The sequence below is a fragment of the Schistocerca americana genome, chromosome 3 (assembly GCF_021461395.2).
Source record: "Schistocerca americana isolate TAMUIC-IGC-003095 chromosome 3, iqSchAmer2.1, whole genome shotgun sequence".
In the NCBI taxonomy this organism is placed as follows: Eukaryota; Metazoa; Arthropoda; class Insecta; order Orthoptera; family Acrididae; genus Schistocerca; species Schistocerca americana.
Genome location: NC_060121.1, coordinates 875518804 through 875531192, shown reverse-complemented (window position 1 = coordinate 875531192; position 12389 = coordinate 875518804). Strand labels below are relative to the sequence as shown.

The following is a 12389-nucleotide window of genomic DNA, read 5'->3' as shown; positions in this document are numbered from 1 at the left end:
GTTCCCTTCACTCATTTCATTACTGTATTTATATTCCTCCAAAGACTTTTCATCGGGCATAGTCCATATCTGTTCAGGCAGGCTAGGAAAAAAATCTTATCTTCATAGTCTCGGATGTTATTGAATTTAGCATATGTTAAAATGAAGAACTAAGTAAGGAAAACGTATTTTTTTGTTTTCTCCAAATAATTTCTGCTCTGAGATACAGCCCTCCAAAGATGACACTGCGCATACCACTTTGAAGATGTGAATTTTGGAAAAAATTTTAAAATGCTTTATCTCTGGAACAGTTCTAGACATTTTGTTGCCTTTTTTATTTGGAGGATAAGATAATTGCTTTATGATTACAAAGAAATTCTCCACTTGGACTTATATGTCAAAGTTTTTTACTGTAGTGTTCTGAACATTTTTAATAATATATGGAAATTTTTTTTTTTTCAAAAATGCCAATCCATAAAATTTTGATTTTTTTTCTGTTGATTAGTATCATACAGTTCTACATTCCCTGAAAAGGAGAGCTTCCACTTTTAGGCTGAACAGGTTTTATAAACACCTGAAATTTTTGTCATACATAAAACCTGTTTTATTACCACATTATCACAAACAGGCTCATAAAAATCAAAACCTAGCCTTATTTAACATAATTTTAGTTTTGAAAGATGAGTAAGAGACTCATTTCTCAAGCCTTTTAAATGGTTTCACAATGTATGTAAAAGGTCCACAGACTTAAAGGTTTCAATTTATACAACTTCTGTGCACTCTGTTTTGTACTGAGACTAGCCAGTCAATGAACTAAAAATGTGTTCCAGTGCTTCAGTGTCTTCCTTTGATATAGAGTGATGCCTTCCTGTTTAACCAAAAGGAACTGGAACACTTACAATCTTCAAAACATTGTGAACAGGAAATGAGCAATGATGGCATTGTTGCTGTCCTTCAGCTGGAAACCTATATCCAGTAGCTTGTCCATGTGGTAGCATAAAGTATACTACAGTTTCGTTTAACTCATAACTGGTGTCTATAATTTCTGCAATTCACCAGTCACAGTCATACACACGCTCCACAAACATCCCCCTTCTCAGGTTGTGAATCTGAGTATTACCTTGCTGTTTATGAGGTGTTGGCCGAACAAACAAAATTTCTTTCCTGCTCTTTAAAGTGTGTGCAACATGAGTTCACCCACGACTTTGAGTCCAAAAATATGTCTTCTGAAGTCCTTTCACAGGAGTAGTTTGTTTGAACCATTCTTCTTTTTTTCTGCTCATGGAATTCTTCGATCTCCTTTTGGGACAAAAGAGTGAGGGCTGTGGATATGTAAGATTTCACGACTCTCGTAAAATTCTCAGCGTTCTGAATCGCATCTAAATTTGGTCTGAAAAGATTATGTTTTGTAGCATGGTGCTTCAGCAGGCCTCGTACACCATCACAAGATTGCTTCCCGTGACCAGTAGCACTGTATACCCAGACAGTCGGCACAGGCGACTTACTAAATTCAAACACCTGGTAATGATTTTTAAAGTGACTAGGAGCACTATCAGAAATAATTATGATCTTCTCTGCCCCTGTTTTCAGTTGAGGAACTCTGTGCATTGCTAGCAAAGACATTAGTGGGAAACAACTTCAGTGAAGACATACATTACCCTTGAAAATCAAAACAAAAGATTTTTTAAAATAAATCCTGTCCGACTTTAAAGCGGAAACTCTCCTTTACAGAGAATATAGTATTACATGGTACTAATCAAAAGAAAAAAAATTAACTTTTCTGGATTGGCATTTTTGAAAAAAAAAAAAAAAAAAAATGCTTCTGTTATAAAAAAAAATTCTAAAAGTGACAGTAAAAGAACTTCGACAGATATGTTCAAACAGAGGACACACCATTGTAATTATAAAGCAATTATCTTTCAAATAAAAAACCTCTTAACAAAATATCTAGAACTGTTAGAAAGATGCAGCATTTTATAAAATTTCCAAAATTCACATCTTCAAAACGGCGTTCGCAGTGTCATCATTCGAGGCCTGTATCTTGGGGCAGGAATTTTTTTGGAGAGAGAGAGAGAGAGAGAGAGAGAGAGAGAGAGAGAGAGAGAGAGAAAATGTTTCTTACTACTCCTGAATTTTAACATATGCTGAATTCAATAACATCCAAGACTATGAAGGTAACCCCCCTGTCTGAAGTGATACGGATTATGCCATTACCATATTTATAATATACTAATAATAATATTTAGTAGTAGTATTAGTGAAGACCAAATCATCCAGACATGCTTAAATTGTATATTCAAACCACATAACAGCACTATAGGGAGAACTACCTTGTCAGATGGTATACACTTTAATTAGGGCAGGCACTACTACTAGTGATTTCAGAAGAAAGGTAGAGTACAGAAACATAAATGTTTCTACAAAGTAACAAATCATGGACAGATAAGGAAGAAAAAGCTTCAAAATTTTCTTTATTACATATAACACTTTCTCACTTACTAAAATGACCTATGTACTACATTTGCAGGCATAACGGAAAAGCAATCTGAAGTACAAAGACACAGTAGCGGTTAGTATCTGACCTGCTTTATCATCTGCTTCTGTTGCACCATCAAACAGTCCACATTCAGCATACCAGGAGGTGCTTCCTCCTGTCTTTTCTTTCTTATCCTTTTTGTTTGGCCTTCTAGAAACAGCAGCTATAAATGTACACGAACCAAAAATCAACACCTCAGAATGGTAATCAAATTATACAAAAGGGGGAAGTGTAACTAACTTAACCTTTAAATACAGTGGAGCCTCTTAATCTGGCATTCCTCAGTGCAATCACTCTGCCATTCCACAATATATTTGTGGACTTCTGATCACTTTGCACACAGTAAGAAGAAATTGTTCATTAGCATTAGTACAACTTTAGAAGTGGAGCAGAAGGGGTCTTTTGGGTTGAATAGTTGTGCAGAATACCACTCCTGACATCAGTATACTGTTTATTTCTTTATTTATGACTAATAATAATATCAGGGTTCCTTCACTTTTATTAGATAAGCATGGCCATTTCCAGTTAGGCTATTATTTGAGGGGGGCCTGTTTCATAACAAAGTGTCATACATATTAAGTGAGCTGATTATGTCACAACAAAAATTGAATGTACATTCCTCTTGGTAGCCAATACCACATATTTATCTCAATATAATAAACTGTGCCTCAATGACTGCAGGTTTACACTGCCGTATAGAGATATGCATAGACTGCATAACTTTATATTTCTAGACTCAAACAAATAAAGTTGTGTACAAGAGCACAATGTATTTAGGGTTTAACTCTGCTCCATTTGACTGTAGATCTACCTGTCTTTGGTGACATGCCTTTCACAGGTTATCCTGCTCTCTCATTAGGCATACAATTCTAGAAACAACATGATAATTTACAGTACTTGCTAATGATGCTCATGGGAAATAGCATAGTTCTTTCTAAGGCAACTTTCGTCATTAATAATGTAAGGAGCAATGGTAACAATATGCTATAGCACTGAGGTATCAAGTGATCAATACACACAGAGGACGTTGACAACAGTGCTACTCTGAAGCCGCCTCCTCTGTCATTTCTGCCTACCATCCTTGGGTCTAATTGACCTGCCCTTCCCCAAATTCGGCTCCCCCCTCCCCTCACAATCACCCCCTCCCCTTTCTCGAGGGAGGAACCTTTAGACTCTAAAGTTAGAGTGTATCTCTTTTACTTCTACATGTGTATCACAGCAGTACACATTTCAATTCCTGACAAACTGTACATCTGCCGATGACATAGTAAAGCATCTGAGGCAGCATGTGTACACACATGATGAAAGTGTTTCAGTACTTAATCCTTTTGCCTACAGAAAAATTTTAATATAGATGGTTGAAATTCTCTCTCTCTCTCTTCTTGCCTTATGACTGTTACAAAGCCATTCAAAAATAATATTGAGTTACTTAATCCATTAGGACAGTGGCTGAATTCTGTGCTGTTGATACAATTACTCTAAAAAGCAACTGGACATTTTTTAAACTTCTTTATGCTAAGTTGTCATTCATCTTCACTTGGTTTAGTGTAGTGTTACATTCCTGATTATTTTTTTATGTGAGCTAGTAAAGTATTAAGATTTAGGCCAATACAGAAAAATGAAGAGATTGATACCACTTTTTGTTTCATTTCATTTGATACAATTAAGTTTCTTAATACACAATACACATTGTCTTTTGAAGCATAAGATAAATGTGAGCTTATAACATGACAATTTTCTTATCTGTCAATAATGAATGTGAACATTCCTGTTCGTTATGAGAGTACATAATGTGTAAATATAATTTCTCAAAGCACTTCATGCTATTACTTCACTTTAAAATTGAGAAGAATAAGTGAGGACAAAATTTTGATAATGAATATGAGTTGAAACACTATAATTTGCCATCATTCAATTTGTTAAAGGCATAGCAAATGTCATGTAAGCTACAACATTATGAATTATTTTTTACGCTGTTCAGGATCAAAATTTATTACTACTTAGTTAAATAGTTGCTTCCTAATTACGGACAAACATTTTTATTTGATGAAAAATTACATAACATTAATGTGTAAACAAAGATTCAGAGGTTCCTCATTCTGTAACATTTCAACCTAAAATTGTAATTAGTCAAAATAACTATTCTCACTGTATTTATTCTTTGACCTTTCCACTAAAGATCACACACTTTTGTAGAAATTTATACTTCACTTGTAAACCAAATGTATCTAAAATAATTGGATAACACTAGGTATTTCTCGAATGTTCTGGCATGTAAGAGTAAATTACATCTATACTAATAACAAATCAGTCAAATCAGTAAAATGTGTGTGTGTGTGTGTGTGTGTGTGTGTGTGTGTGTGTGTGTGTGTTTGTTGACACATGCGTGTGTCTCTGTCTGTCTGTCTTTGAACATGCTAATCTCCAAAACTCTTAGAGAAATTTTCATGGGACATTCACAGGTAACGTAACCATAGTTCGGGGCATGTGTAGGCTTTAGTTCATCAAAATTGGATCAAAGAAAAAGATACATATATTCATACACACCACCTCTGAAACCAATGCACTAATTTCAACCAAACTTTATGTACATATCACTTGCTGTCTGGAAAGAATTGCTGTGGGGGTAAGAACCACCTGCTATCAAAGTGGTAAGGGCTGGGATGAAAAAGAAGTGTAGGCCACCACAAGCAAATGCTCAAATTTTATTCATACAGTATTCGAGAATGAGGAGCACTTAGTGACTTACAACAAACTTTACACACAATTTCAAACCTTTAAGATAACTTTTCTCGCTTGTAACCCTTACAAAATGATGAAAAGAAAATAAAGTTTAGCACATAATACATTTTCATTGTTTGTGCAGTAAAACTGTCACATCACACATGATTTTTTAATTTATTACCTCTTTATTTATCAACTATATTAACAACATTTTGCAGACAGTGTTCATGTATAGCACTGAATACACACAGAAAATTATATAATTGTGTATGACACATAATTCAGGAGAATAAAACAATGAAAATTCCAGGATGGAATGTAACAATATCATGAAAAGGCTAGTTGCTACTCACCATATAGCAATGCTGAGTCGCAGATATGCACAACAAAAAGACAGTCGGATAGTGAGCTTTTGGCCAACAAGGCCTTTGTCAACACACACACACACACACACACACACACACACACACACATATATATATATATATATATATATATATATATATATATATAAAAAATAGAGGGAAACATTCCATGTAGGAAAAATTATCTAAAAACAAAGATGATGTGACTTACCAAATGAAAGTGCTGGCAGGTCGACAGACACACAAACAAACACAAACATACACACAAAATTCAAGCTTTCGCAACAAACTGTTGCCTCATCAGGAAAGGGGAAGGAGAGGGAAAGACGAAAGGATGTGGGTTTTAAGGGAGAGGGTAAGGAGTCATTCCAATCCCGGGAGCGGAAAGACTTACCTTAGGGGGAAAAAAGGACGGATATACACTCGCACACACACACATATCCATCCACACATATACAGACACAAGCAGACATATTTAAAGACAAAGAGTTTTGGCAGAGATGTCAGTCGAGGCAGAAGTGCAGAGGCAAAGATGTTGTTGAATGACAGGTGAGGTATGAGTGGCGGCAACTTGAAATTAGCGGAGATTGAGGCCTGGTGGATAACGGGAAGAGAGGATATATTGAAGAGCAAGTTCCCATCTCCGGAGTTCAGATAGGTTGGTGTTAGTGGGAAGTATCCAGATAACCCGGATGGTGTAACACTGTGCCAAGATGTGCTGGCCGTGCACCAAGGCATGTTCAGCCACAGGGTGATCCTCATTACCAACAAACATGTCTGCCTGTGTCCATTCATGTGAATGGACAGTTTGTTGCTGGTCATTCCCACATAGAATGCGTCACAGTGTAGGCAGGTCAGTTGGTAGATCAAGTGGGTGCTTTCACACGTGGCTCTGCCTTTGATCGTGTACACCTTCCGGGTTACAGGACTGGAGTAGGTGGTGGTGAGAGGGTGCATGGGACAGGTTTTACACCGGGGGCGGTTACAAGGGTAGGAGCCAGAGGGTAGGGAAGGTGGTTTGGGGATTTCATGGGGGTGAACTAAGAGGTTACAAAGATTAGGTGGACGGCGGAAAGACACTCTTGGTGGAGTGGGGAGGATTTCATGAAGGATGGATCTCATTTCAGGGCAGGATTTGAGGAAGTCGTATCCCTGCTGGAGAGCCACATTCAGAATCTGATCCAGTCCCGGAAAGTATCCTGTCACAAGTGGGGCACTTTTGTGGTTCTTCTGTGGGAGGTTCTGGGTTTGAGAGGATGAGGAAGTGGCTCTGGTTATTTGCTTCTGTACCAGGTCGGGAGGGTAGTTGCGGGATGCGAAAGTTGTTGTCAGGTTGTTGGTGTAATGCTTCAGGGATTCCGGACTGGAGCAGATTCGTTTGCCATGAATACCTAGGCTGTAGGGAAGGGACCGTTTGATGTGGAATGGGTGGCAGCTGTCGTAATGGAGGTACTGTTGCTTGCTGGTGGGTATGATGTGGACGGACGTGTGAAGCTGGCCTTAATCCTACTCCCAACATCACCACTGCTGAAGCCCAGGCTATCCGTGATCTGAAGGCTGACCGGTCCATCGTCATTCTTCCGGCGGACAAGGGTTCCACGACCGTGGTACTTGATCGTCGGGAGTATGTGGCTGGGGGACTGCGTCAGCTTTCAGACACCACCACATACAAAATTTGCCAAGGTAATCCCATTCCTGATGTCCAGGCGGAGCTTCAAGGAATCCTCAGAACCTTAGGCCCCCTACAAAACCTTTCACCTGACTCCATCAACCTCCTGACCCCCGCACCCCTACCTTCTACCTTCTTCCTAAAATTCACAAACCCAATCATCCCGGCCGCCCCATTGTAGCTGGTTACCAAGCCCCCACAGAACGTATCTCTGCCTACGTAGATCAACACCTTCAACCCATTACGTGCAGTCTCCCATCCTTCATCAAAGACACCAACCACTTTCTCGAACACCTGGAATCCTTACCCAATCCGTTACCCCCAGAAACCATCCTTGTAACCATTGATGCCACTTCCTTATACACAAATATCCCGCACGTCCAGGGCCTCGCTGCGATGGAGCACTTCCTTTCACGCCGATCACCTGCCACCCTACCTAAAACCTCTTTCCTCATTACCTTATCCAGCTTCATCCTGACCCACAACTTCTTCACTTTTGAAGGCCAGACATACCAACAATTAAAGGGAACAGCCATGGGTACCAGGATGGCCCCTTCGTACGCCAACCTATTCATGGGTCGCTTAGAGGAAGCCTTCTTGGTTACCCAGACCTACCAACCCAAAGATTGGTACAGGTTTATTGATGACATCTTCATGATCTGGACTCACAGTGAAGAAGAACTCCAGAATTTCCTCTCCAACCTCAACTCCTTTGGTTCCATCAGATTCACCTGGTCCTCCTCCAAATGCCATGCCACTTTCCTTGATGTTGACCTCCACCTGTCCAATGGCCAGCTTCACACGTCCGTCCACATCAAACCCACCAACAAGCAAAAGTACCTCCATTACGACAGCTGCCACCCATTCCACATCAAACGGTCCCTTCCCTACAGCCTAGGTCTTCGTGGCCAACGAATCTGCTCCAGTCCGGAATCCCTGAAGCATTACACCAACAACCTGACAACCTGACAAAAGCTTTCACATCCCGCAACTACCCTCCCGACCTGGTACAGAAGCAAATAACCAGAGCCACTTCCTCATCCTCTCAAACCCAGAACCTCCCACAGAAGAACCACAAAAGTGCCCCACTTGTGACAGGATACTTTCCGGGACTGGATCAGATTCTGAATGTGGCTCTCCAGCAGGGAAACGACTTCCTCAAATCCTGCCCTGAAATGAGATCCATCCTTCATGAAATCCTCCCCACTCCACCAAGAGTGTCTTTCCGCCGTCCACCTAACCTTTGTAACCTCTTAGTTCACCCCCATGAAATCCCCAAACCACCTTCCCTACCCTCTGGCTCCTACCCTTGTAACCGCCCCCGGTGTAAAACCTGTCCCATGCACCCTCTCACCACCACCTACTCCAGTCCTGTAACCCGGAAGGTGTACACGATCAAAGGCAGAGCCACGTGTGAAAGCACCCACTTGATCTACCAACTGACCTGCCTACACTGTGATGCATTCTATGTGGGAATGACCAGCAACAAACTGTCCATTCACATGAATGGACACAGGCAGACATGTTTGTTGGTAATGAGGATCACCCTGTGGCTGAACATGCCTTGGTGCACGGCCAGCACATCTTGGCACAGTGTTACACCGTCTGGGTTATCTGGATACTTCCCACTAACACCAACCTATCCGAACTCCGGAGATGGGAACTTGCTCTTCAATATATCCTCTCTTCCCGTTATCCACCAGGCCTCAATCTCCGCTAATTTCAAGTTGCCGCCACTCATACCTCACCTGTCATTCAACAACATCTTTGCCTCTGCACTTCTGCCTCGACTGACATCTCTGCCCAAACTCTTTGTCTTTAAATATGTCTGCTTGTGTCTGTATATGTGTGGATGGATATGTGTGTGTGTGCGCGCGCGCGCGAGTGTATACCCGTCCTTTTTCCCCCTAAGGTAAGTCTTTCCGCTCCCGTGATTGGAACGACTCCTTACCCTCTCCCTTAAAACCCACATCCTTTCGTCTTTCCCTCTCCTTCCCTCTTTCCTGATGAGGCAACAGTTTGTTGAGAAAGCTTGAATTTTGTGTGTATGTTTGTGTTTGTTTGTGTGTCTGTCGACCTGCCAGCACTTTCAATATATATATATATATATATATATATATATACACACACACACACACACACGACAAAGGCCTTTTTGGCAAAAAAAACTCACTTTGTGACAGTCTTCTTCTTCTTCTTCTTCTTCTTCTTCTTCTTTTTAGCCGATCTGTGACTCAGCATCTCTGCTATTGGTGAGTAGGAACTATCCTCTTCATAATATCATTACATAGTTCAGGAGATAAGTCATAAACACTTTAATTCTTAAATCAGTGGTACTGGATGCTACTTTAGTGTGTGGCAACAGCAGTGGAGAAACTGGCCATCGCACGGGACACTTCAGGTGCCACTTGTTTCACCCGTGGGCCCTGCTGTCGAGGCACTTTCCAGTGTATCCAGCGTGGGTGATCTGTGTTCACTTCAAGGCGAGTGTGGGCTGTTGTTATGCAGTTGCGACACTTGATGCGAGGAGTCAATAAGGAGGCTGGCTGTCTGGCCTCCTCCATTCACCCTGTGGATGGACGGGTGGCTGCTCCTTCAGGAGGGTCCGAGCAGGCACACAGGGGGAGGGGTTTACTGGCTATCGGGAACTCCAATGAAGACGCGGTAAGGAGCATCAACTGCCGGAAAGAATTTCCATGTCCACTCAGCATGTCTGCCAATGGGGCTAGGGATTGATCCAAAATGAGGGGGAGTGCTGCCTGTGGCTATCAAGTCTGCAGGGTGCAGTAGTCTGCAAGTCGTTGCTCACGCTAGCGGCAATTACACCTGTTGCTTGGGTTCCATGGACATTTTCAGTTCCTATGGGCTGCTGACAGAACTGGCGATGGTGGCTTGCATTGCTGGATGCAAGCAGAGCTCACATTTGGCAGCATCACACCCAGAGGTGATTGGGGTCCTTTGGTTTGGAGCCGAGTGGACTGTTTCAGCCAAAGGCTTCATCAACCCTGTGAATGTCTTGGCTACAGATTTCTGCATTATCAGGAGGATATTGGGTACTGGAGTACTTGTGGAGTGCACACACACACACACACACACACACACACACACACTAACAAAGATGATGTGACTTACCATACGAAAGTGCTGGCAGGTCGATAGAAACACAGACGCGTGGAATGTTTCCCTATTATATTCATATATATATATATATATATATATATATATATATATATATATATATATATATATATATATTTTTTTTTTTTTTTTTTTTTTTTTAAGGCTAGGTGGTAGTTTGGTGTCGTCTGATGAAAGTTAAGTCAGATTCTGTATGAAGTAGACACGCTCCTACGGTCAAAATTTTAACAATAAATTGTCAAAACATTCTTAAAAAAATTCCTTAACTAATTGCCCTCTATGAAAGTTGTTGCACTCAAATTATTTTTGGAACTGAGAGCTAGCTGAAACCTGAAGTAGAAAACTCCAAAATATTTAACACGGCATGGAAGATTTATCAAAAAGAAAGATTAGACACCATATGGTGGGGAGTGTTAGTTGCTGTCAACAAAAATATGGAGTCTATCAAGGTTGAAATTAAGTCTGTGACTTCATCTAAAAACAGGCTTTGGTAAGCTGAAGTTAACTAACTGATGTTTTTACTAGTCATCTAATTTTACTGTAGGAGTTGAAAAACCATCCAAGAAAAGTCTGCACTCAGTAACATAGAAATCAACCCACACACAATGGAAATATTTTAGACGTTGTAGCTATGAAAAGGCCCGACCTTGCTGACAGTGACAATAGAGAGACTGGGATTACTATCATGTTGTCATCATAGCAACAATGGTTACTCGAATTAATAAATCCGCCAAGAAGGGTAGGACAGTATTTATCTTAGAAAAAGCAGATAAGCAGTTGTAGCATCACACTTAGACAATGAATGGACATCATTTGGCTGCAACATGACAGATGTAGAGGAATTAAGGGCAAAGTTGAACCAACTGTAAATCACACTCTGGAGACATATGTGCGATGTAAGTAGATTAAGGAGGGTAAAGATCCTTCTGATTTAGTAATCAAATTCAGAAAATGCTGAGGGAACAGAAACTGTTGCACTCTTGATTTTACAAAAGATCTTGCTGAGAACCTGAGAAAATTCTGGTCATGTGTAAAATCACTAAGTGAGTCAAAGGTTCCTATCCAATCACTTGTTGACCTGTCTGGGGTAGCAACAGAAGACAGTAAAAGGAAAGCTGAAGTTCTAAATTTTGTATTTAAGAAATGGGTGGGGCGGGGAGGGGGGGGGGGGGGTTGCCAGGTCCAGAAGGACCTCAGTTCGATTTTACAGAGAGTACTCTGCAGCATTAGTGCCTTACTCAGCTGGGAGTTACCACAAATTTTTCAACCAGCGCACAGTCGCAAGTGCAGGTCACTCCTGTATATAAGAAAGGTAAAAGAACCAACCCAAATAATCCAAATAATTACAGAACACAATCCTTAATACTGGTTTGCTACAACTTTATTGAACGTATTCTGATTTTGAACACAATAAATTTCCTTGACACAAAAAACCTTCCGTCCACAAATAAGCCCGGATCTAGAAAGCACTGCTTGTGGATAACTCGGCTTGCCCTTGTCTCACAAGATATCCTACAAAGCATGGATGAAGGACAACAAACAGATTCCATATTCCAAGATTTCTGGAAAGCATTTGACATTGTGCCCCACTACAGACTGTTGACAAAGGACCGAACACAAGTTTGGGGTCCCCAGATACACGAGTAGCTCACACACTGAAGTATCAGTGGCCAGTAAATTGTCCTCCAAGGGTACTGTCAGTAGTGCCCAGGGAAGTGTGACAGGACTGCTATTATTTTCTATATACATAAATGATCTGGCAGTCAGGGTGGGCAACAATCTGTACTTGTTTGCTGAAGATGCAGTGGTATAACGTCAAAGTTGAGTGGCTGTAGGTGGATACAAGATGACTTTGACAAAATTTCTAGTTGGTATGGTGAATTTCAGCTTGCTGTACATGTAGAAAATTGTAGAAGGTGTAATCAAAAAGTAATGGGAATTTTTGAATCCTGCAGGCCTTTACATTCTATTTTCAAAA

At 40.7% G+C, this 12389-nt stretch overlaps 1 protein-coding gene across 1 annotated transcript in view; it reads right to left on the bottom strand.

Annotated features, from left to right (window-relative positions):
* The window catches only part of LOC124605857 (rho guanine nucleotide exchange factor 26-like), a 188642-nt gene that overhangs the window by 55095 nt on the left and 121158 nt on the right, over positions 1–12389 (bottom strand). Inside the window, 1 exon segment of the mRNA XM_047137792.1 lies at positions 2562–2678. Within this exon segment, the coding sequence (XP_046993748.1) occupies positions 2562–2678 (117 nt within the window).